At 38.0% G+C, this 26,666-nt stretch overlaps 1 protein-coding gene across 6 annotated transcripts in view; it reads left to right on the forward strand.

The window, feature by feature from the left end:
• Positions 1-26,666, forward strand: part of NEBL (nebulette) — a 380,100-nt gene that overhangs the window by 199,897 nt on the left and 153,537 nt on the right. For 2 of the 6 annotated variants that reach the window (XM_039478642.2, XM_074404959.1), the window contains exon 4: positions 9,818-9,925. In XM_039478642.2, the coding sequence (XP_039334576.1) occupies positions 9,818-9,925 (108 nt within the window). The other 4 variants (XM_074404953.1, XM_074404950.1, XM_074404951.1 and 1 more) reach the window with 4 other exon arrangements.

Raw genomic sequence — 26,666 nt, forward strand, 5'->3', positions numbered from 1 at the left:
AGGGATGTTAGGAACAATTTTAATGACATTATCAATCTGCATATCTAGAAACATGGAGGAATCATCTGTCACTTTCATCAGCTGTGACAAGACTGAGATTTAGGACAGGTTATTTTCATTTTCATGACTGTTTTGTGTTCACTTTCTTTATATTTGCTTGATTCTTGGTTTATCTTGTTTCTTCAAGCTAGGTGGAATGTAGCTTTTCTTTTCTGAATGAGCCATTTCTTAATTAGTTATTTTCTAACTGGAAATTACTTATTTCCTAATACTTTATAATTCAGAATACATACATAAGACCATTCCCTGTTGTGGTTTCTTATTCTCTCCTTATTTTAACCTTGTATGGTACCTGCTGGTTCAAAATAATGTCAATAATATTCTATTCTATGTGTGAATTAGGCCATTAATATTTTAAAATTATATAAAGATGAGAGTGTCTCTAAAAGCTTAAGAGAATACGTGTTCACAAGCAAAATTTATCAATTGTCTGAAGTATTAAATGCTGTTTGTGAAATTCTTAGTGAAAATATGGATTATGTGTATATATTTTAGGCCTCAATTTTCTCTATTTATATATATATATATATATATTTTTGTGAGTTGTGATCATTCCACTGTATATATATAATATATATATATATAGTTTTTTGCCTTGATTCAGTATTTTTATCAGTGCTACAATTTGGCAATCTGATCTTTCCTAAAAGAAAATTAAATAATTTTTGACTTCAACAGAAAGACCTGAAAACACACTTGTATTGAAATGTAGGCTGTGTTAAATTTTACTTTGGGTGATTATTTCTGTCTCTTTTGTGGCACTACAGGATCCATTACAGATAATAAATTAACTAATTTTAGGTTATGCAATTCTTTTGGCGTTTTCTACTAAGAAATACTCAGTTGGTTCCACTTTCACTTCTGCTTATTAACAGAATGTTGTTTATGTTTTACTTGTGTTCACTTTGGTATTTTTCACTTTGACATTTTTTCATTGTCAGATGAATGGAAGGATAATGCCTGGGGAGATGCTAGGTAGTGGATGTCAGAGAGTCCTCCCCCTTTTATCACCTCCACGACTTCCTCAAACTTCCTTCATCTGTAAATGGACCTTAATCTGCGTACCTGCTAAGATTTATATGAAGATAATATATGTACCTTGTATTGTTATTGCCTTTATTTATTTATATCCTATTAAAAAAATTTTTTTTAAGACAGTGTCTCGCTCTGTCACCCAGGCTTGAGTACGGTGGCATGATCACAACTCACTGCAGCCTTCACCTCACAGGCTCAAGCAATCCTCACCCCTCAACCTCTTGAGTAGCTGGGACCACATGCATGTGCCACCATGCCCAGCTAATTTTTGGAGGATGAGTGTAGAGACAAGATCTCACTATGTTGCCCAGGCTGGTCTTGAACTCCTGGGCTCAAGTGATCCTCTTGCCTTGACCTCCCAAAGTGCTGGGATTACAGATGTGAGTCACTGTACCCAGCCTATTTCTATTCTTTTTGGATGCAAAAAGGACTGGAGGAGCTCCTAAATGCAGATGGCACATAGTCCCTGGCCATGGGGTAGGACATTGAGTCAGGATGAGTGAGTCAACATGTGTGTACAGTAAGGAAGTGATGAGCACTTCTTACAGGTCACCCGCTGGTCTTCCCATCCTTTCTGTGTTCACATAATGTGTAAAGCACTCAGTACCATGCTTGGAACACAGGAGCCACTTAACAAGATGTTAGGCATTAGTATTATTTAATTCTCACAAAAGTGCTATCAATATTGTACTAAAATTATGCATATTTTGTATCTGAGGAAACTGAAGCTCAGAGACACTAAGTAAATTGCCTACGGTCACACAGCTGGTACGGTGGAACCAGGGCCCAAGACAAGTTGGTATAATTTCTAAGTGTACATTTTTAACCACTAAGCTTCACTTGAGTATCTTAAGAGTAATTGTTCATTATCTTAACTGATTGAGAAATTGAAATGTGCTTTGTGGGGCCAGGCACAGTGGTTCACCCCTGTAATCCCAGCACTTTGGGAGGCCAAGGCAGATGGATCACTTGAGGTCAGGAGTTGGAGATCAGCGTGGCCAACATGCAAAACCCCATCTCTACTAAAAATTTAACAGTTAGCCCGGTGTGATGGTATGAGCCTGTAATGTCAGCTACTTGGGAGGCTGAGGCACAAGAATTGCAGTGAACCGAGATTGCACCACTGCACTCCAGCCTGGGGAACAGAGAGAAACTCTGTCTCAAGGAAAAAAAGTGCTTTTTGCTTTTTGATGAATTTAGCATTTTTGTTTGGAATAAGAAAAACAGATTTCACGTTTTTTTTTTTTTTTTTTTTTTTTTTTTTTTTTTTTTTTTTTAAGTAGAAGAACCCCAATCTGGTAAAGTTCGATTGTGAATATACATGGACAAGTGACAAAACAGTAAATATCACTAAGAACCTCTGAGAATGCAGTGGAAGACTAATTTAAAGCTTAGAATTCTATGGACATGATTTTTAATGGTTTTTAATTATATTCAAAAGGTAATTATAATTATAATTTTATTTAATTAACCATAGATTTACAAATTATGAGATTAATTTATAAAAAAGCAAATTTACTTTTGAGCTCATTTCTTTGAATTAACATTTGCTAAAATTAACTTCACCTTAAAAAAGCTCTTAATCAGACTTTCCTTTGTAGTACTCCCATCTAACATTGTGAGATTAATCAATTTTCTGCATTTTACACCTTAAACATACAAAACTAGATAGTAATCAATCATGAAATGGTTATTAAGCTTTTAATCTATGCTTAGCGCCATGCAAAATGTAGTGAGATGGAAAGAAGCATATGGTCTACATTTTCCAGTACCTTAAAAAAACTACGCAAAGATACAAGATGATGAACTATACAAGACCTATGCATAATTGAGCACTAAATTTTGCTGATCAAATTAAGAATTTTGCATGTAGTTTTAAAATACTGCCACCCTCACAATCTCCCTTTGAAGAAATGTGGAGTGTCTATCATGTCATGAAAGGTAATGAAATTGGTCATGGATTTCATTGTATCAGAAATGTATGAAATAAAGAGCAGAATAACATGAATCAGTAATACATGCGCCTGAGAGTTTAGGCATCTGTTAAACATATTCTGACAAGCCGTGTTAGAGTAAATACTGTTTTCTCCTTCTACGTGTACTTCCATCCCTCCATACTTATCACTGCTCTCATGTGATACATCTGATGCATCCCCTTGAGCTTCTGTGATTTCTCCTCCTCCATGTTTATGTATTTATTTAATTATTTTAGAGATGGAGTCTTGCTCTGTTGCTCAGGCTTGAGTGCAGTGGTGTGAACATAGCTCACTGCAGCCTTTAACTCCTGGGATTAGGCATTCCTCCTTTGTCAGCTTCCCCAGTAGCTTGGACTACAAGTATGTACCACCGTGCCTGGCTGATTTCTTTTCTTTTGTTTTTTTTTTTTGGATGAGGGTAGAGAGGGGGCCTTGCTGTGTTGCCCAGGCTAGTCTCAAACTCCATGCTTCAAGCAATCTTCTGCCTCGGCCTCCCAAAGTCCTGCAATTGCAGGCATGAGCCACTGTGCCTGGCCTTAATCTGTATTTGGAATCCCTTTTATATCACCCTTTCACATTCTCTCAATTCAATATTTCCTACCTTTTTGCTTCAAGTCTGTTGTTTGCTGATATAATTAGAGAGTCTCACTAAGATAGAGATACTCAGAGTGGCTGATTTAACTTTCTGCAAATGGTGAATACTTATTGAAAACATGCTGCTGTTTATGAAAACCCATCTTTGGCTGATTGAAAATATCAACTGAATTTTGGTTATAATATTCATTTTCTATTCTCCCACTCATGGTTTTTGTGTAACCTCTGGATTCCTCAGCTTCTGCATCAAGACTTTTAAAACTCTGTCCCTGCTTTCTTTGAACATATTCTTATTGTAAGACAGTTGATCAACACAAAAGATTGTACATATTGTGTACATGCAAGTTTTACAGGGTGATAAAAAGATAACATGTGAATTCACCATCCAATGTAAGAAATAGTAACACGGAAGCTGCACATTTTTGTCATCACTCCCCTGAATGCTGTGTTATCAAGCCCCCCTCCCACCATACATTCGCCACCTGGGGTATGTTTTTATTTATTTATTTATTATTATTTTTTTAATAGCGTCTTGCTCTGTCACCCAGGCTGGATCTCAGCTCACTGCAACCTTCACCTCCCAGGTTCAAGTGATTCTTCTGCCTTAGCTTCCTGAGTAACTGGGACTACAGGTGTTCACCACCACACCCAGCTAATTTTTCTATTTTTAGTAGAGATGGGGTTTTGCTCTATTGGTCAGGCTGATCTTGAACTCCCGACCTCAAGTGACCCACCTCGGCCTCCCAAAGTGCTGGGATTATAGGCATGAGCCACCATGCCGGCTCTGTGTCTGCATTTCTTGCTTTTTCCTCCCTTCAACATAATGTTTCTGAGATTCATCCACATGGATTCATTGGATTATTCATTCTCCTGTGGATGGAGATTTAGGTTGTTTCTTTTTTTTTTTCTTTGAAAATAGAAACAGTGTTATTAAGAACATGTTAAGAGCATATTAAGAACATGTTATTAAGAACATGTCGGCCCAGGTCTCCAGATGCTGTCTCGTTGGAGAGAAGCATGATCTGGTATAGAGCTGGTGAGCTGTAGGATGTGCCCATCTTTGACTTCATTGCCAAGTTTTATTTAATCGCCTTTTCATTTGTCATTCAACAATTCACCAGCCTCAGATCCCAATTACTTCCTTCATCAGTGGTGGCTTTCTGCCCAACAGTGGCCTTTCTCTTTAGTGGATCCATTGTCTCCATTTACGGATGTTTTATAATAGTAATAATTGCGCTGCTTGCAGCATTTGGGGAAGAGAACTTCTATCTCAGTGTTAGCAAATAATTCCATTGGCCACTTGGCCCATTATTTTGTTTTTCAAGAGTCTTCCTTTTTAGTCACTGTGAGCCTTTTCCTTAAGCTGGGCCAGAACTGCCCTGGTTTCCAGGCTTTCACCTTGCATGAACTCGGGAGGGCTATGTACTGGTGGCTTCAGACAAGAACTATCACTGAGGGGGCACACTTTGGCAGAAATGTACATACTTTTGCAGCAAAGGTGGTTTTTAAACTTTAATGAAAAGAATGAAATTAGTATTTGCTAAAGAGTCATATCCTTGCTTGGTATTTTCACTTGTTATTTACTTTAATCTTACAAATGTTCATTTGATATGTAGCATATTACGTATTTTCTTGTTTTATTTTCCGAGGATCAGTATTGTTAGACAAATAGAGCAAATTAAGATTACAAAAAAGAATCAGGGTTTAAATTCAGGTTTCTTGATTCTTGCTTTAATGTTCTTATCTGTGCTGCAGGAAGTTATATATGCAAACATGCATATCATGTTTTTGAGCACACATGCAACATACACAAACAGACACATAGAATGTCAAACACATATATGTACGTAGAATGTTCATATTATTTGAAATACGACATTTTAAAGTTACTTCTGAAGGCAAATATGGCAAAGCAGGTTGCCTGTTGTGTGACTTTCTCACATTTGACTTTGAGTACATTTTCAAAGTGCCTTTATTCAGTCTTGAAGGGGTAAGACTGGGGAGATAAGACTGCATTACTTCCCAGTTATGGCACATTCTCTTTCTGAGCTCAGGATGGTGACTTAATTCTTGTCCTTTCTCTTCTTTGTCCTTTCTGCCCCGTTCTGATAAGAGTATGTAGCATGCCTGGTGGGGTCTTCTGGGGAGGCCAGGGACCTGAGGCTGGGCCCAAGAACTTTTGCTTTCTTTTGTGGTCCTGGGACAGTTCTCTGACAGTGGCTGATGGGGAGGGGGACCAACATTGCCTGCCCCTACCTGGGCTTCTCGCTTCTGTCCTGCCCACTTCCAAGGAGTTTGCAGGACAGCAGCTGGAGAAAGCCTTTTAAAGCACAAGTCAGGGCATGCGACTGTTCCACTGACAAACCTCCATGGGCCCCATGCCTCACATGGAAGAAAAGGCAACATCCTCAGGGCGTGCAAAGCCCCGTGACCACTCTCTGCCATCCTTTTCTTCTTCCCTCCCCCTGAGGTTGCTGCAGACACAGTGGTCTTCCTTGACCTTTCTAAAGGGCTTTAGGGATTTGCTCTGTCTTTTCCTCTCCCTGCATAGCTCTCCCAGAAGAGGTCTGTGTGGCTTTCTTCCTCCCTCTTTGAGGCCTTACTGAAGTGCCACCTTCTTAATGGGGACTTCCCTGACCACCCTGTCTAGAAGGGCAGCCTGCTTCACGCTTCATGTCCCCCTTGCCTTGTTATTTTTCTTTCTTAGGGTTTCCCACTAAATACCATTTATGACCTACATAGGTCTTGTGTCTTTTCCAACTCTTGCATTGTAATTAACATAAGCCCCATGAGGGCAGGAACATTGACTTTTCTTTGCTGCATTGACTCTTCTATACCTGGAATAGCTCTTGGCACATAGTAGGTGCTCAGTAAAGATTTGCTGAGTGAGCAAAGGATTGTCCATGAAAGCAATGCTCTTTCCATGATAGAATCTGCTGTTTATCTAAACTGTTACATCTTGTAACACACACAGGAAGAATCAGGGCATAGAAGTCAATGAGGATAAATTTACATATTTGTATTTCCTGGGAGCCTTGTTGTACGTGTGTACAACACATGTACACAAAGCCTGGTTGTGTTCATCAGAATTCTTTTGATTGTTGAAGGGAGAGTTGATTAGCTCACATAACTTGGCAAATCTGGTGTTTCTGGCATTGGGAAGAGTTAAATTCAGATGCTTAAATGGTGATGTCAGGACTGTATCTCAGTCACTCTTCCGCCTGCCTCTGTGTTGATGTTATTATTGGAGAGTGGCCATATGGTAGTCAGCAACCCCACTTTTACAGCCAATTAAACTAGCTAGTCCATAAAAACAGAGCACCCCTGATATGGTTTGGATGTTTTTCTCCCCTCAGATCTCATGTTAAAATGTGATCCTGAGTGTGGAAGGTGTAGCCTAATGGGAGGTGTTTGGCTCACGGGGGTGGAATCCTCAGGAATGGCTTGGTGCCCTCCCCACAACAATGATTTCACGTGAGAGCTGGTTGTTTAAAGAGCCTGGCACGTCCCCCTGCCCTTGCTCCTTTTCTTGCCTTGTGACACACTGGTTCCCTTTCACCTTCCATCATGACTGGAAACTTCTTGAGGCAGAAACAGGTGCTGGCACCATGCTTCCCGTATAGCCTACAGAACCATGAGCCAAATAAACCTCTTTTCCTTGTAAATTACCCAGTCTCAGGTATTCCTTTATAGCAAAAATAAACTACACAACCCCTTTCCCAGGAACTCCTGCCAGAGTCCCAGCGCTGAGGCTCCTGATGCTTGCTAGATTATGTGGCCCTCCCAAGATCAGTCACAGGTCTGTGGATGTGGTGTCCTCTTTGGCTGAATGAGGTCATGTGAGGGCAAAGGGGCCACATGAAATTGGAGAGAGGCATCCTCCTACTTCCCTCTGTCCTCTGTTTTCATTTTATATCCCCTTGCCTCCCAGAATCAGACTACACGTGACTGACAAACCATCTGATACAGCTTTTAAAATTAGACCTAAGTAGATAGGATGAAAGTGGGCGGGAGTGTGGAAGAGAGAGCTCAGAGTTTCCCTATCTGTAGTAAAGAAATACTGGTGGGCTGGTGCTTGAACTGGTGCTGAGAGGGTAAGAGGCTTGGCTGTGTTTCACACCATTCAAAAGAAATAGGAATCCTGCAACACTCTGCAAGCCATTTATAGAGGTGATTATACACTTCTCAAAACTAGTCACCCAACCAGGCAAGCCAAAGTCAGATGATTCTTTTGTGTCTTGTGAATGTAGAAAGGACTGTTGAATGATAATCAGCTCAAAACCTGTGATCTCAGGCTGGGTGTGGTGGTGGCTGATGTTGGCAATCCCAGCACTTTGGGAGGCTGAGGCAGGAGGACCACTTCAGGCCAGGAGTTCAAGACCCTCCTGGGTAACATAGTGAGACCCTATCGCTACCAAAACAAAAAGGAAAAAAACCCAAAAATACCTATGATTCTAGAATTTAATGGTTTTTCTTTTCACCTCTGTCTTTGGAAATTGCTATTAAAAAATACAAACCAGTAACAAAATGAGTATGTGATTGTGCCTTCCCTGAGACTGTTGTGGGAAACGTTAGAACTTGTCTCACAGGCATTTCTTTTTTATCTTCATGCCTGTTGCTATTCCAACCTTCTTGTCTTTTTAACTTTTATTATTTTGCTACTCTGAGCCTCTAGTGCTTACTACCAGCAAAGCTAAATAGCTTGCCTGCTTAGTTAGGCATAAAACACCGAGAATGTGCCAGCATGTGGATCTTTACCCATGCTGGGAGATGGAGGGTGAGAAGGCTAATTTCTCAGCATTTTATGTGGAAGAAAAATACTGCAGTTTATTTGACCTTTTACTTACGGGAATAAAGCAAGGGGTTTAGTGCTTTTACAAATCGAAAGTACAGAGAGAGAAATTAGATATTCTTAAGCTCAACGTGATGAGAATATCTAGATTTTTTAATGTTTTTTTTTTCTTTCAAGCTTGTCTGGTAAAAGAAAATATTGCAGTATCCTTGAGGATAATAATACTTGGTAGAATTGGGTATTTAAATACAGACATGACTCAACAGGAACAGCCATTCCATGTTCAACAAAGCGAACTTCTTTCAACTTCTGCAGGAGAATACACTAACAGAGTCATCTTGAATTAGCGACCCTAAATTAGCTTACTTAATTTTAATGATCAATTTAAGTGCTAACTGGAGGTTTATAATTTTGAATGCAAAATGGGGATTCTATGGGTTATCAAAATATGTTTCCACGTTTCTTGATATTTAGGCTTTAAACAAGAACAGTCAGAATGATGCCATTAACAAGCCGAATCTTCAACTGGTGTGACAGTTATTGTCATTATTCTAATAACAGGAGATGAGATTCTGTAAGATGAAGCATTAGCTGTTCCAGGCCCCTGAGGAAGCAGTAAAATTCAGCTCCATTGGGTTGTAATTAGAAAAGAAGTATATTTAAATACTGAAAAAAAATCTTCACTACTTCAGCACACAGTATGCCAAGGGCATGTGTGAGCAGCTTTTTAAAATCTCTAGGTGTGGCCTATTTTATAAATATTTTCATAAGCTTTTATATACTTGCCATTTGGCAATACAGCATTGTGTAATCGTATCCATATGTTTGCCTTCTGAAGTCGAATGAAAACGACTTGGACAGGGCTAGCTGTCGATTCTTCGTCTCCCTCCTCCATAGGGCAATTCAGACTCAAAATGAGGCTCTTTCACTGATGGCTGGGCAGCGTAGAAGATTGAGCTTTCTTTTTCCACATTTTCTTTCCCTGTATAGTGATAACGCTGTTAATGGTGATAATCATAACAGCTATATGGAGTGCTTGTTTCTATCAGCCAGGATAGGACAGCTTGATGCCATCCCTACATCCTGTTCAATAGCCCTTGTTGTTATTGCCACTGTACAGTTGACACCCCTGAGGCACAGAGTGGTTAAAGAACTTGCCTAAAGTCAGATAGATAGTAAGTGGGGTTTCTGGGACACAAACCAGGTAGCCTGGCTGTTTCCTGCTGGTTCTTAACTGCATCTCCACTGAGACCTGTGTTTTTAGCCATTGTTTCCAATTGCAGCAGCTTCACTGGCCCAGCCTATCCTGAGTGGGATTTGTGACCCTTCAGTTCACTTTTCTTTTCCCCCTTCTTGTTAGGTCAAGTACAAAAGAGATTTTGAAGAAAGCAAAGGGAGGGGCTTCAGCATCGTCACGGACACTCCTGAGCTACAAAGACTGAAGAGGACTCAGGAACAAATCAGTAACGTAGGTGCCTGTTTATTCAATAGCATGATGGCTGTGACGTGCGTTTCTGGATGAGAAAGGAAGGCTGGGTGACTTGGAAGTGTATGTGTTGCTGTGGGGTGCAAGCAGTACTCAGTGCACGCATAGACTATGCCAATTTCATCTGGCAACCCCTGCCCCCTGGTTCTATCACGGTTATCTAGGGCCCAGTGCTTAGTTACCTAATGTAAGATCTTCTTATTCCATTTTGAACAGTTTTCAGCTTTCAAATTTTTCCAAAATAGGCCTTTTATAATTAAAATAAGAAACTTGAACATTAAGTTTTGGCTGTGGATAAACATATAAAATATACATATAAGACTAAGAATCTTAAAAAAATCTATTTGATGTCTATATGTCTATAAGATTTCATACTTTGAATTAGATATCTGTTGAAATCAGATATTACATCTTACTTTTGAAATAAACATTTATATATGTAGTTGCTTTGGACTTGAAGCTGTGCCTTGTTTAGTAATAGAGTTTCCATGAAAGAGAAAGTGGAGACTAGCAGTTAAAAATATATTAAGGAGGTATTAACTCAGTACTTATTAAAGGTTGATAAGCAACTCTTCTTACTTTTTGTAATTCACACCTGTGATTATGTTTCTTCCAAAATATTATATGAAGTATGTCAAGATGTATTTTTTTCACAAAAATCAATTCCGTATTAGATATCCAAGAGTTAATATGAATGAAAATTAAAAACATGTGGGCAACGTAACAGTATGAGCAAACAGGCGACACACATACCATTTTTCATGAGAACTGTATTTTGTGCGTCACTTATAAAGTCACTAAAATGTGTATATCTAGGTGTTATAACGGATATAGCCTTAATTTCCAGGACATGTTTAATTAGCAGATGGTTTTAAACTCACTGATATTTGGTCATCATTGAGATGTATGTATACATGTATATATGTGTATATATATATATATAATATATATGTGCATACAAATATATATACAAACATATACACATACTCACATATATAATTTGCAGATAGAATTCTGTGTAATTTGAGAAAAAACTTTTTGTATGTCAGAAGTTCAAAACCAGCATTATTTCATGTTAAAAATTTGTTAGAAAGTAGGAGGATGCAAGGTACAAATTTTGTTTTTCTCTTTAAATGAACATTTTATATTAGTAGGGACTTTTTCCTTTGAAGAAGAGTTGAATTTTAAAATTTCATGACATTTGTTCCTTAGTTTTTCTACCCCATCCTAATAATCCACCGGTAATGAATACTGAAGATCACTGGCCTTATTTTTCTTCCTGTTTATTCTTTCCTTAAGTGAAAAACCTATTTTTGTTTTCTAAAATGCAAATCAAAGATCTATTTCACCAGCAGTCACATTTAGTAACAGTTCTTTCTTTGGATTATTTTTGGAAAATGTTTCTTTAAAAAATAATTCTGCCCAAAACAGTTTTATCACACATCTTCAACAATCACAGAATTTTATTTCAAAAGGAACTAAACATTTCTACTTAAGACATCCACCTGACAGCTAACATAAGGATTGCAGCTGATCAAAGGTAAGCCTTTTAATTTTTATTCAAATTTAGTCAGTATTCATATTTAATTAGAAAAGAACTGATCATTTTACCAACCCTTATCATTAACAGGCATATACATTTTATTCAATACCAGAGGTTGTTTGCAGATCCATTTCTAATTATGCAAAAAACCCTTATGACACAGGTATGTATTAATCTAAGTTTATCATATATGGTATGTTATATAGATAGCAGTATAAAAATGCACCATTTAGATTAAGCCTATTATTTAGACAACACTGATTTTTAAAAGCATGTAATTTAGGCAACATCTTCTTTTAAAAAAACTTTTTGCAATGTCTTGATGTTAGCAGCCATAGCAGTTTATAAGTAGTTCTCTTAGCCAAGATGATGCATATTAAATGTTTGAGTAGCAGTAAAAATGCAGACTTCATAATATTACTGTTAGGGAGCAACTCTTGCAGAAGGAAGGCTGTTAAGTGTTCTGAGGTCTGGTGAATTTATTATTCATTTATAAGACTGCAACTTCATGAACTTTTTCCCTTACCTCACTAGGTTTTCCATATTACTCAAGGATCTTTTTCTATAAGAAACTTGGGTTGATCCAAAAAGTAGTATTTTGGCAGATCCAGTTTTCCATATTAGTTTAATCTAAACCCATTGAACAATATTGGCTAAAACCCAACAGATACTTTTTGACAGTGGCTGGATTGTTTCTGTTATGAGAGGAAACAGGTGAGAAAGTGTCTAGACTAGAAAGACCCCAGAATCTTCCAGCTAGAGATGCAGGGAAATTATAATCCCAAAAATTATTAGGGGTATGAAATTTATGAGTCTTGCATTTGAGCTCCAAGTTTAATATAGGTTAATGTAGGTAGGTTAACTAAGACTGGCAGTCTTTACTATCTTTATGTTTCCCTGTGTTTCATTTTCTTATTTGTTTCTAGTTTACCGTGTCTAAGTATTTTGTGGCTCTTTCTTAGCTGCCTTTAATCTCTTTTGGACTAAAGAGAGTATAAAGACATATAGCAGTGAATTTAATGACAACTCTTAGATGTTTTGGGTAATATGTTATGGATGAATGGGCATTTTTGATTGCTTATGTCTGTGTCAATGTTTTGATATTTTTTCAGCTACTCTCATGTTCATTTGTCAAGGATTTGAAATCATTTGGAAATGACCACTCAGTCTGCATATGTTACTAAGGTGTGGGATAAAGTACAACTGTAAATTTCAAATTGTGTGTGATGAAAGAGGTGAGAGTGGGTGAGCTTGCCTCCTTTCTTTGGGTAGCTATAAATGACAACACAGTGAACATGGGAGATTTATTAAATACTGCAATTTAACATTCTTCTGCTGTGTTACCCACTTAGTATCGCTACAGAACAAAACAAGAAAAGAGGCAGGATTTCAGAGATGACTAAATGGCTAGGAAGGAAAAGAACTTGGCTTCCAAAATAAAGGAAAGTCATTTTTTTCCCCCGTGAAATTTCAGAAGATGTCTTCATCTCATTGAATATATTAATATTTAGATGGAGTTTGGTTGCTTATGAAATTGAATGTTAGACTTGGGAACAATTTTTATGGGAAGTCAGGAAATCCAGCCAAATCATTTAATTGAAGATAATGTTTAGAAGTCCAGGTTTTGCTTAAAGTGTATCTCTTCAGCAGAATGAAACCTGAAAGCCAATGTGTTCTGCCCTGACTTAGGAACTCAGTGCCAGAAAGCCCTGCCCTACAGATTTTCGTAACTGTGTCACTTAATTGCCATCCACCCTCTCCTTGCCCCAAACTCTAGGGGGTATAAATTGAGAAATGGCAGAAATATCTGTGTATATCACATTTTCTTTATTTGCCAACATTTTAGGAAAATGTTCTTAAGGGACAGTGTCCAAGTAGGAATTGAGGAATACTATGCCCATGGCATTAAAACAAACAAACAAAAAACCCGTTTATAGGGTTATTACAGGGCTAGCTCATGTGAGTAACTGTAAAGGCTCTTTCTAATTTCAGGTGGTTTCCACCTTCAAGTTTACAAGTTATGCAGTCAGGGGACCTGCAGCAGGGTCTCAAAGCAGAACTATCACAGGACATTCAAGGGACATGGGCTAGCCTTGAGAAAATTTCATTCTGCCTGTTTACCTACTAATATCAGCTGCGCTTTGAAATAGCTGAGACTGTTTGGGGATAAATTATGAAATAAAATGGTAAAGACAAACCCCAAGAGACTTTTACAGACTTGGTGCCATAGATAAAAGCTAGATGTTTATTTTCTAATTTATTTCAGAGAGAAGAGAAATATCAAATGAAGGGGAAAGAAAAAAACAAAACAAAACACCAGAAGACAAAATCTTGCATTTTACAAACTGACTGAAATAGTGAGTGTACCTTTATTTGATTTATCAGGATTTCTGCATATTGTTGACAAATGGAGAAAATAATTTTGCATGTCTGTGTGTGTGTGTATCTGTGTATGTACCTCTGTGTGTTGACTTCAGTGAGAGTCTCTAAAACCCCGTTTTCCTGGATCACTGGTCTATAGACATTAGTGTTTTCACCTGTCCTATGTGATTTCCCTTACCTTGTCAGTATTCACAATTTTGGTTATCCATCTGCTTTCCCAAATACCCTTTTTGGCTACCACTCATACCCATTAATGAGAAATGCTTGTCTACTTTACAAAAAAAACCTAAGAGTGACATTTAAAAAACTTATATCAAAAAAGTGATCTCTCTATAATTTGATCTTGCAATATAATTATAATTATTTTTTTAGCTCTTTGGCTACACTACATAAATTTTCACTGACTTCTTAGAATGTAAAATAAATTATATGCCCATTAATAAGCTCACATGGATACTGCTGATTTAGTTCCCTGAGATTTTGTGAATTAGCTTCCACAATATTAGATTATCAGGACTAAACATTGCCTAATAATTGAATAGCAGTGTCTATGGACTATTAAAAGATTTGATTCAAAGTTGGGCTGAGTGCAAGGGTGAACATGAGGGTAGGGACAATTATCTAGGGATTTGGTCTCTGTTTGTAATTTAAATAAATCATTTTGACAGAGACTGACTGTAACCATGTTCAGGCTGCTGACAGTGTGAAATTGAGTTGTATGGTGGACAGAAGACAAGCAGTCAAGAGAAATCCCCAAAGGCAAAATTTGTTATGTAATTGGGTCAACTCATGCATGAGCAATGCATGCTAATTGTAAACTGGTGGCAAAATTATCGTGTATGAGGCAATTAGGTCTTATATGAATCTGAACAACTGACATTGAAGGAGATTTCTTTCTTTCTTTTTATAGTCAGCAATTTTTTAAAAAAGATAATAAAGGTAAATATTATAAAGTTATTCACTGAAATAGATTATTTGATAATTTTATTCTTTATACAAGAAGGATGTTTTATAGCCAATGAAACATTTATGTAAAAGCTGCTGATTTTGAGTAGTAAAATCTAGTACACTAAATAATTTGAAAGAAGAATGAATGTCATTTTTGTTGTAACTCCCAAGTGGGTTAACATAGCTGTTTAGTTATGAGGTTTAGATTCAAGCTCTTGAAGGCTAGTATTTTTACAGAGTGAATCTATATGTTGTTTTAGTGGATTAGCTCTTATCTCTAGCTCATTTCAACCAGTAACTCTGATGAATTCCCAATAAATAGTGTGTCAGTAGCGTTATCTTTAAAAACAAAAATTCAAAAAAGAGAAAGTGATAGGACAATAACACATATTTTCTTATAATACCTAACACATGTATGAATAAGTTCATTTATTTTGAAAAACTTTGACATACCCTGTTTAATTAGGTCCTCTGAACAACCGCTCCTCGGGAAAAGTGTTTCTATAAGGATTACTTATACTTTCATGAGAAAAATGTATGGAAAATTACCTCTTGGTCCTTTCTTGTTTCCAAATCCGTGGTTTCCCTTACACCTGGTTTTGCTTTATTTTTCCATGTACAGAGAACTTCAAAGGCTGATCTCTTCTTTTTATCCTCAATTTTTCAGCCACAGTCACTTAAAGAAACAAATACACTCTAGACCAGTAATTACTTGTGCATGTCATGTACAGGAGTTTGGGTTGTAAAATGGCATTGTCTAAATGGGAGGTTTGAGAAGAGCCCCCGTAATAAAAGAATTAACACATAAGACTTTTTTTGGAAACAGAGATGAGGGATTTAGCAAACAATTTGTGAAGATCCTTTTTTTTTTTTTTCGTGAAATCCTTTTTCCCCTATTCCTTTCTTTTCAGTTCACCGTGTTTAGGCATTATCTTGCCTGTGTTACTGCAGTAACTTCCTAATTGGCCTTATCTCCTTCTGCTCCTTTCATCGAATCTAAAACACTATCACCAGATGAATCATTCTAAAATACCTCTTTCATCAAGACCCTAATTATGACCCACTAAAATACTTTCCATGGACCTCCAGTTTGAGTAGGATAAAGTCTAATCTTCCAAACCCTTTAATTCTGACTCTAAGGACCCTCCACAATCTGCTCCTAAATTACTATTTTTCACCTTATCTTTCACTGCTCTTCACCACTGTTCTTCCATTTCTTTTAGGCCTGCTTACTTACTCTGTTCTGGGCTTTTGCATGAGTCATTCTGCTTGTTTAGGACAGTTTCACACTGTCTGTAAGTGACAGCCCAGCCCCTGATCCCAGACATACCCTCAAACCCAGCTACGGTGATGTGCCTTATCTCTGAGTTATTGTGGGTCTTTGTGCTATAGCACTGTCATTTGTATCACTCATTTCACACATCATATTCTCCACTTTGGTTTTAATTAGCATTTTATGTGTCTGGATGTCTGGCCTCCTTAACTTCCCATCGGTGAAGATCATCCGTGTCTCTTTCTATTTATGTTTTATATTTGCAAGAATGCACTGGATGGTACTTTTTATTTTTCCTTTCTGTCATGTCCTTAATTTAGGCCCTCCCTACCCTTGATAGGGGTGTGGGAATGATGTCTTAACTCGGGCTGTTCTCCATGTAGTTTCTTGCAAGGTTGTCTTAAAGTGCACATCTGATCAGGTCACACATCCTCTCTTAAATCTGTTAAGTCTCTCTGCTGCCTTTAGGATAAAATGCACAATCTTTTGCTTGGAATGTGAGGTTGTCCCTGGCTTAGTGCTAGCTGAGACCTCCAGCCTGGGAGGCCCTTGCACCCTGAACCCGTCCATTTTACACTTCTGCCTGCAAGGCCCTTCGTAACTCTCCCCATCCACAGTGGCTCAGAGGCTACCATGGAAGCAGTCAGGTGGGAGGGGTTCCCCGGAAAAACCCCAATAGACCTGCCTGCTGGGGTAGAGCCTTGGGAAGTTCATGGTATTTGCAGGGGGGTGTGGGTGGGGAGCCTGGCCCCTCCTCTTCCTGTATGGAACCTGGAGTTTGAACGACAAGATGGGAAGTGCTCTAGCAGGGGACTCTGGCCTTGCAGGCAGTCCCTGTTTTCCCCTTTTGCTTCTTTCACTCAAGAAAATCCTGTTTTACTGATCATTCAAATTTTTTGCAAGCCTGAATTTTCATTGCCATGGGACAAAAGTCCCCTTTCTTTAGCTGAGCTAAGGAAAAGTTCTGCAATGCCATCTTGCCCTAGCTTCTCTGATAGTCGGCTTCTATAGCTGCATTATGAGTTTTCCTACCCTCAGACTGAACTCTATGAAGAAACGGGCTGTGTCTTTTTTCTATATAGCCCCAGGGCCTAGCTCACTGCCAAATTTGATAAACAAATGAATCGACCATTTGTGTCAACAAATCTTTTTATTTTTTACTTTGATGAGTGAATCTTGTGTCCTTGTGTGAATTTCATCTTACAATAAAGGTTGTTACAAGGAGTTCTAATCTCTTTCAAGGTCTGCTTATCTATTGCATGTCAATTTTCTTCTTGAAAACTCCTAGATTTTTTTTTTCTGTTTTATCATTTTCTAGCACAAAATAGTTATCGAATAAATATTTACTCATTAAATAGCTGGATTGTTTTACGGGATTACTTTCTCCATATCCAGGGTGTTTTTTCTTTTTGGTTTGGAAGAGTTTGCCATCCTATCCACTTTTCAGTCTAGGCAAATAAAAGCTTTCCTGGAATATCTGTCATAGTAGAGCAAGGAATGAGTTTACCCCTTCAATGCAAGATTGGTTATGCTTAGAACAGAGCTCAGTACAGAGCCCATACTCAGTAAATGTGTGTGGAATAAATGAATGAGGCAATCATATATAAAATATTGACTAATTTTGTACATTTTTCTTGAAACCTTTTTTGCAAAGATATTTTTAGTTTCTCAAGTTGCTTTCAATTTTATGATTCATTTTTTTTGGTGCTGCTTGATAAACCCTGTTTTTTACTTTCTGCTGCTTAAATGTTCAGTGACTTCTATAGTTTTATCAAAGGATTGTAGCAATATTTCCTCAGTAAAGCAGGATAATTTATTTTCTAATCAGATTAGAAATGCCAGGACTTGCTCTGTCTTAAAATAACACAGGGAATTCTTTTTGGTGTCTAACCTAAGAAGCTTACAAAAAAAAAAAAAAAAAAATTAGAGCTTGTCTTAGTCTGCTCAGGCAACCATAAGAAGGTATTGCAGGATGGGCAGTGTAAAGCCACAGAAATTTCTCTCACGGTTCTGGAGGCTGGTAAGTTCCAGATCAAGGTATGGTAGGGCTGGTGAGGGCTCTCTTCCTGGCTTGCCAATAGTTACCTTCTTGCCATCTTCTCATGGGGCCTTTCATTGGTGTGTGCACGTGGAGAGAGGGGGGAGAGCAAGAGAGAGCTCTGTGTCTCCTCTTCTTAGAAGGACACAAACCCAGTCTGATCAGGGCTTTATCCTGTGACTTCATTTAACCTTAATTACCTCCTTAGAGTTGCCCTCTTCAAGTACAGTCACATTCGTGGTTAGGGCTTCAACTAATGAATTTTGGGGTGACACGCAGTTCAGTTCATAACAGGGCTGAACGTGAAATGATCTGAATATGTAGCAGGGAAATTTTGAGGCACTTAAGTGACATACATTTTGTGAAGGTGCTTTGAAATAACCAAAGTGTCACGTAATTATAATATAACCTGTTATCATGAGCTGGTTTCTTGTTTTTTCTTCTTTTGAGACAGGGTCTCACTCTGTCACCCAGGCTGTAGTGCAGTGGTATGATCTTGGCTCACTGCATCCTCCACTCCTGGGTTCAGATAATTCTCAGGTATCAGCTTTCTGAGTACCTGGGATTGCAGCATATACCACCGTGCCTGGCTAAATTCTGTGTTTTTAGTTGAGACGAGGTGTCACCATGTTGACCAGACTGGCTTCAAACCTGGTCTCAAGTGATCCGCCTGCCTCATCCTCCCAAAGTTTTGGGATTGCAGGCAACAACTACCACGTCCTGCCAATTTCTTTACTGAAGCTAGATGACACTACCCCTCTACCTGTTGCCATTCCAGGAAAACTTCTACATTTAGTTTTAAACTTTTCTCTATTTTTAAGCTGAGTATTCTTAACTAAAAAAAGAAAAAAAGTTCTCCTAGGTCCTATTTCCAGTTCTTTTCTTTCTTTCTTTCTTTTTTTTTTTTTTTTTTTTTGAGACAGAGTCTCAATCTGTTGCCCTGGCTGGAGTGCAGTGGCACGATCTCAGCTCATGGTAACCTCTGCCTCCCAGGTTTAAGTGATTCTCCTGTCTCAGCCTCCCGAGTAGCTTGGACTACTGGCACATACCACCACACCTGGCTAATTTTTGTATTTTTATTAGAGACAGGGTTTCACCATGTTGGCCAGGCTGGTCTCAAACTCCTGACCTTAGGTGATCCACCTGCCTTGGCCTCCCAAAGTTCTAGGCTTACAGGCGTGAGCCGTTGCACCCAACCCCAGTTCTTAACTGGACCTTTCAAACTTTTCATTTCCAGTTTTGAGCCATTAGTCATTGACAGAAACACAGATGCCTTGGAGTAGTAGTGAAGTTTTTAAGTTTTCCAGATCTTAGTTGAATTATGTAGTTCAGAATATAGACTTCACTTGTCCTGTGCTAGCAGTTTGATGTGGGCAGCTGTGACTAAAAAGGAGGGCAGAGGGGTGAGACTAGAAAAAAATTCCAGGACACAGGGAAAGTCTTAACAAAGACTAGCTTCGTGTCTCAATTTCCAGTGCATGATGCAGATTTAGAACTTTGAAAGTATCTACATTTTCTTCCAGATTTTGTTGTACCTTTTGGGACATAGCAACAGTGAGGAGAATATCCTGAATGTTAAAGAAAAACCAGAACTCCTACATATGTATTTTTGGAGTCCCAGATGTGACTATCTTAATAATTAGGCCATATAATTATAATGTCAATGGAGTATTAGAGGCAGGTTTAAAATCTGTTGTTTTTTTAGTTCTTAAGAGTAATAGTCGAGTGTTATTTTAGCTTATTGGAGGCTCATGAGTCAAGGGAGACATTGTATAGAGATTTAATTCAAAATCCATTGGTAATCCAAGCCAAGTTGATACAATTAAAGAAAAATTTTATGATTTGGAAGTTAGAAACAAAAATGTCTTTCATTTTTTTTAAAGTATGCAGCTATGCTCCCTAATTTGCTTTTCATTTTCCTAGAAGGATTATGTCATAAAAATTGCATGTCTTTATTGTTTTTGCTCATACTTTCTGCCATAGCTTCCTTTTCATTCATGGTTGTCAGGCCTGCTTTGTAGCCTTTTTCTCTTTTGTACAAAATCATACGCAATGCTGCTTGCAAAAAGATCTCTAAATTTCTGTCTGAAGGACCTATTGCTTTTGTGAAATGCCTCTAGATTCTTCTTGTTTCCAAGGACAAGAAGTACAAAGTTAGGTATTTTGCTTCTTTATATTTTTGATTGATTTTTCCTTTTGTGGCTGTATCAATTATAACAGAGTCAGTGTTTGTTTTTTTTTTTCCCCCTGAATAGAGATAGGGTCTGCCTGTATTGCCCAGGCTGGTCTGGAACTCTTGGGATCAAGCCATCCTTCCACCTCAGCTTCCCAAAGTGCTGGGATTACAGGTGTGAGCCACCATACTGGGCCACAAAGTAATATTTAACTTATTTGAATTAAGCTTTGTATCATTACATCCTTAGATTTATAAAGGTGTTAGAATTTGCCTGTGTTTAGCAAACTGAAAAAAAAAAAGAGCATGGATTTAGGAAAAAAGAATACAGGCAAAAACATTTAAAACTGTTCTGTTCTTCTTAACACAGTCATTTTTGATATAATTGATTTCCCTCAAACAAAGTGATGTAAATATTTATTTTTGTTGTGTAATTGTGGTGAGGCTTTTGATGATAACTAGCGTTTTTTGATCACGTTAAAATCCTCCAGAATCTGGTGCTTTGACTATAAAGGATAAGACAGAAGTTGAAATTACCTTCACAGTTACCTTACATGTTTGTTCACAAACATTGGCGGTGGACGTGACGTTGCATCAAGCCCTGTGGATTTCAGAAAAAGTGAAAAACTGTTTTTCTGGATGTGATTCATGTTCATCCTAGGATACATAGGGTCTCGGTTGGATGTAAAAGTGTGTATGAGGGAGAAGAGGCAGAAGGAAGGGAAGAGATGACTATGATAAGGTTAGGAACACCAGCATCTCGTTGTTAGAGTGAAGGGAGAGATCCCATTCCTGAAACAGAGGTTGAAGCAGGATTGTTGAAGGAGTAGTTACCGTATTTTCAAATATGCCTATTTTGGGCATCTAAAATTTCTGGAAGATACTGCTTTTGAGATTATTGACTTAACAAATGTGTTTTAAAGTGTTTACTGTGTGCCAGGCACGTTGCTAGGAAGTGGGAGAGATTAATGAGCAATAAAGCATAGATGACCCCTGATGCCCTGGGGCTTGCATTTAGCCTGACAGGCAACCAGATGATTGTTAGAACAACAAGCTCCTGTACTAGATAATATATCTAACCACCTAAATGGGAGAAATGCCAGATAGAGGGAAATGCTGTGTTAATATCAGAGGAATAACAGACTCAGGTTTAGGAGGGACAGGAATTGAACCTGAGTCATACTATTTTATTAGTTGTTAAAAACTTTACTGATTCACTGATTTGAGTAGTGATTTATAATCTGTGTTTAATAATAAAAGCTATACATTTTATTTTTAAGTTTATCTGCTCCTGTATGTCTGTTTTCCCTATTCCCCATTTGCCTATCAGTATAGTTTCCAGAAAATACCACAAAAAATTAAGTCAAATCATCTAGATTGCTTAACAGGTATTTAAATGAAGAAATAAAGGTATTCTCAACAGAAGAAAACAAAACACAAAAGGAAATCAAATCACAGTATTCTTTATAAAACATCACAGATGTTCAAGTATAGAAGAGTATTGCTCAGCTTACTAATTTCAAGATGGTTAAAAAGATCAATATCTTAAAAATTTGCATACATTAAAATTCATGTATACGTTTTTACTATTTTGATTTTCAATGCTTAAGAAGATTAAAGGGTTTGAAAGTAAAACTTTGGCCATGGTTCCTTCATCTCTTTTCCTGCTTCCAACCTGTTGGTGATACTTTTGAATTTTTCTTTTGTTGTTGTTACTTTAAGTTCTGAGATACATGTGCAGAACATGCAGGTTTGTTACATAGGTATACATGTGCCATGATGGTTTGCTGCACCAATCAACCCATCATCTAGATTTTAAGCACCGCATGCATTAGGTATTTGTCCTAATGCTCTCCTTTCCCTTCCCCCCATGCAGTGACCAGCCCCGGTATGTGATATTCCCCTCCCTGTGTCCATGTGTTCTCGTTCAGCTCCCACTTACGAATGAGAACATGCAGTGTTTGGTTTTCTGGTCCTGGGTAAGTTTGCTGAGGATGGAAATTCTGGCCAGGGCAATCAGGCAAGATAAAGAAATAAAGGGTTTTCAAATAGGAAGAGAGGTCGTCAAATTGATACCTTCAAATTAAAAGTTTTTCATGACACTGGCCAAAATATTCAGGAAATATTTTGCCTTTTAAAAACATACATGCATCTGAAATAGCTGTCTATGCACATGTGATGTATGTGTTTGCCACGTATGTGTAGAGTGCACATATGTGTTTGAGGACAGAGCTAGTGAAAGGAAAAGAGAAGCATGGGTTTTATTGCTGTTCGGTTTCTGCCCTCGGCGTTCTTGGCCCAGTCTGTGCTAACGACAAACCACTGGGACATCCCCTCAGTGCTGTGGGGTCTTTTCCTGCCAAATATTGTTCTCTTGCAAGATTAAATAGCTGAATCAGTGTGGCCCGAATCTTGATCCTGCTGAGAATATTAAGAATCCTGCAGGTTGTAATACAGATTAGCTGGTGAGAGCTCTGTTGGAGAAATAGAGTGAGTTTCTCTAAATGAATTTAACAACTGCTGTGAACCTTTTTGTGTCCTCCAGAGTGAATGTGTGTCTGCTAGTGGTTAACCATTTATTCCCTTCATTTTCTCCAAAACTTGTTCTCATCCACCCCTGTGCCTTTATTGTCAACACTTCCATAACTTTATTTCACATTCAGGTTTTGCCAGATAAGGCATTTGATACATGAAATTACTGAGTATTATGAAGGGTAAGCCATTATTTACTTGATTTATTTAAGGGAGAAATCATATTTTTTGGTATTTATAAAAGGAAAAGACTAGTGTCATGGATATAATGAAATAAACCATACCACTGGGTTATTCAGAGCAAACCGATTAGCATATTGCATTCTGATCCTAGGCTTTTATGTTACCGGTTGAAAAGGTGTGAAATATTTAGCAAGAGGCAGGACAGACGGTTAAAATTATTTGCATTGCTTCTAACCTCTATTCCATTATTATTCCTGCTTCCAGGGTTAGATTAAAACCATTGAAGGCTCTAAATTCTCTAAAAATGATGATACTTCCCCCTAAATGAAAGACATTAAAAAATCAACAGGAACAACACTAAACTGTAAAGCAAGCTTGTCCAACCCATGGCCCTTGGGCTGCATGCGACCCAGACAATTTACATGTGGTTTATTCATGTGATTGATGATGTTATTAAGGTTTGGTGCTTTTTCTCCTTCATAATATACTTACTTTACTTGTTCCTCCCTTTTCTGAAGGTACCTCTTCTGTGTTTAGCACTGTTTTGGGAGCTGAGGATTTAAGATCTAAGCACAGCTGTCAATGGAGAGCACAGAGCACACCCTGGTAAGTATGTTAAGAGTGGGAATTTGTGGAGTACAGAGTAAGGCACCTAACCCTAGCTGGGGTTTGGTTACAATCCCAGATGGTTTACAGGAGAAAGTGTCATGAGATGAGTTTTAAGAATGAATAAGGATAGAACCACGTGAGGAGCTGGCAGTGGTGAATGGTAGGTGGCAAAAAAACTTCATGTAGGGAAATTGCATGTACAGGAGTGAAGAATGAGACTGCATGGTGTTTAATGAGCTGCAAATACTAATTTTACCCTGAAAGTTTTGAAGAATAACCAAAAAGCATTTTTTAGTAAGGCAATGACCCTACGTTTTAGGGTTATTGTTTGTTTAAATATTGAGAGAGCTTGATCTAGTCCTGTAGTAAACTTGGCCCTTACATAGATTGGATTTCACTCTAATTGTCACCATGAGATCTTGTGGCCTCTGATGACTAACTGTTGAGCAAGGGATGATTTTATGGCACTAGGATTTGTAGCTGTCTGCTTTTGGAGAATAAAAGGGAAACAAATATGATTTCTTGTATCTCTGTGTGTTGAAGCGATGCCCATTAAAAAAGTGACTTAGGCAGTTTTATTGCCTTGGTTTAGAATTGAATGACAAATGTTGAGTGAAGGTGTCTGTGTGGTATGTAAATTGGGCAATGGTGTGCTGATGCTCTGAATGTGACACAAGCCTGGGATAGCTAGTCTCAGACATGCTATCAGGTTGACAGGTGTGAGAGAGTGCCAACCCGTATAAATATGTATGCCTTTAGCCTTGCATGCTGCATTCATTCTCATACAGATATATAGAGACATGCTACATTAGTTCTCATACGAACATAGAAAATCTCAGTTAACCTAAAATATCTGCAATGTGGGGTGTTCTGATAAACTTATTGTATTTAATTTATTTAATTTATAAAATTTTAATTTAAGATGGGTCTTGTTGCCCAGGCTAGAGTGCAGTGGTGCAAGTTTGGCCCACTGCAACTTCTGCCTCCCAGGTTCAAGTGATTCTCCTGCCTCAGCCTGGCAAGTAGCTGGGATTACAGGCACCTGCCACCATGCCCAGCTAGTTTTTGTATTTTTAGTAGAGATGGGGTTTCATTGTGTTGGCAAGGTTGGTCTTGAACTCCTGACCTCAGGTGATCTGCCTGTCTGGGCCTCCCAAAGTGCTAGGATTACAGGCATGCGCCACTACACTCAACCTACATTTAATTATCTTTAAATTCAAGTTAAGCCTTAACTCTTGTTGTTTTTATTGACTGTGTTCCATAATGTAGCTAACTTTGACTCCAAAACTTAACTGTCTCTTGTTCATTAAACAGACCAGAGACCAGATCATAGACATTGATTGACTAGCACAGGTCATTTTAGTGTATATAGATGCTCCAAGAGATGGCCCTGTGTCCCTGTTATCCTCAGAACACTGTCTAGAGTTGTCATTTTTTGGCAGCTTATGAAGATACTTGTTTGAGATTATTTACCTTTGACTCTTAAAGTCAGCATACAGAGAAACAAGATCCTAGTAACTGAATCGTTTTGAACAACTTAAGTTTATGTGTGTAAGGAATTGAGGACTTGATCCTGGTTAAAAGCAAAGGAAGTTAGCTTTGCATTGTAGTGAGACACGTGGGTAAGAGACAAATAACTTTCTGTGGTATATGGATTATGTGATACATTCATAAGGCTTTTTCAACTTTTGAAGTGACCTATTTCAGCTGAACATTGTATCTCAATCACTATGCCTCTTTTCTCCTATCTCTCGAATAGGAGTGATAATATTTGAAGCTTATTTTAAGTTGGGAGGATCAGTGAACGCACGATGGAAAAACCCTTAGCATGGCTCAGAAGAAAGGCACTGTTACATAAAAAAAGTGACATCAAGCTTTCTCAATGGAGATGGGTACACCAAGGGATGGTTGACTTTCCCTTTGTGCCTTTAAGAATTTTATCATCATGTAATTGTGAGACATAGGAAAAACAGTTTAGCCTACTTTGTGAGAGTTGGAGAAGTCCATGTGCCCTCATGTAGGGGAGGAGAAAGCTGAGCGTGTGTCATTGGGCGGTACTTAGCAGGTGCAATTTAAAATCCTTCCAGATCACACATTGAAAGCAAAGTGGTGGTAATTATTCCTAAGGATCCCAAAATGTTTTGCTTTGAAATGGGGATTAATACCAGGCAAAAAAAGTGGGATGTTCGATGAAAGTCCCGTTTTTCCTTCTTAATGCTTTTGTTCTTTTAAAGAGTATGTGTTATGAGCTAATGTTTATGATGCTGAAAGAGTCCACCCAAGCTTATTCATAAGGTGGGAGATGTGCAAGCCTGTTGAACAGTGTTGGATTACAGGTCATTTGGAAGGTCAGAAAAGGCAATAATTAGAACAGGCAGAAATTAAATTATAATGAGCAGTAATCCTAAAGAAAATTAAAACACAGAAAACACTGCATTATTTATTTAGCTTCAGTGGGAAGTTGCCAAGAAGGAGGCAGCTGGCTTTCTGCTTTTTGGAATGTTTGTAGACTAGAGAAAGAGCTGTCCCTTGGATTTAAGCTCTCACTTAATTCTTGCTCTAAGGCCAGACCTAATTGTAAAAGGAAGTGGGGAACAGACATAGTTAACTATGTGATTCAGGACAGAAAAGACATGGGCCAGAGTGTCAAGTAGACTGAATTTGGATTCTGTTTATACAAATTTCATAATCGTTATCCACTGTTTTTTAGGTTCCATTCTTAACAGCCTGTTGAGCATAAACAGCTGACTTTAGAGGCAGACAAAACCTGAGTTCTAATGTTCAGATCTTTTTTTATTGCCCCTTTTACCAGAGGAAATAGAGTAATAAAGTGATTCTGTTTCATTCATGTTATTATGTCTGAGTTTCCACATCTGTAAAATGGAAATGAAAATACTTGCAGAGTTTTTATGGAAATTAAATATTAGCTCTTACAATGTGAGTAAAAGATTTGGCCTCGTGCTTAGTAATTGTTAGTTTCATTATTATGCAATAAACTGAAAATGGAGGAAAGATTTTGGCATGGACATGCTTTAATTAGTC

The sequence above is a fragment of the Saimiri boliviensis genome, chromosome 8, assembly GCF_048565385.1.
Source record: "Saimiri boliviensis isolate mSaiBol1 chromosome 8, mSaiBol1.pri, whole genome shotgun sequence".
NCBI classification, from domain to species: Eukaryota; Metazoa; Chordata; class Mammalia; order Primates; family Cebidae; genus Saimiri; species Saimiri boliviensis.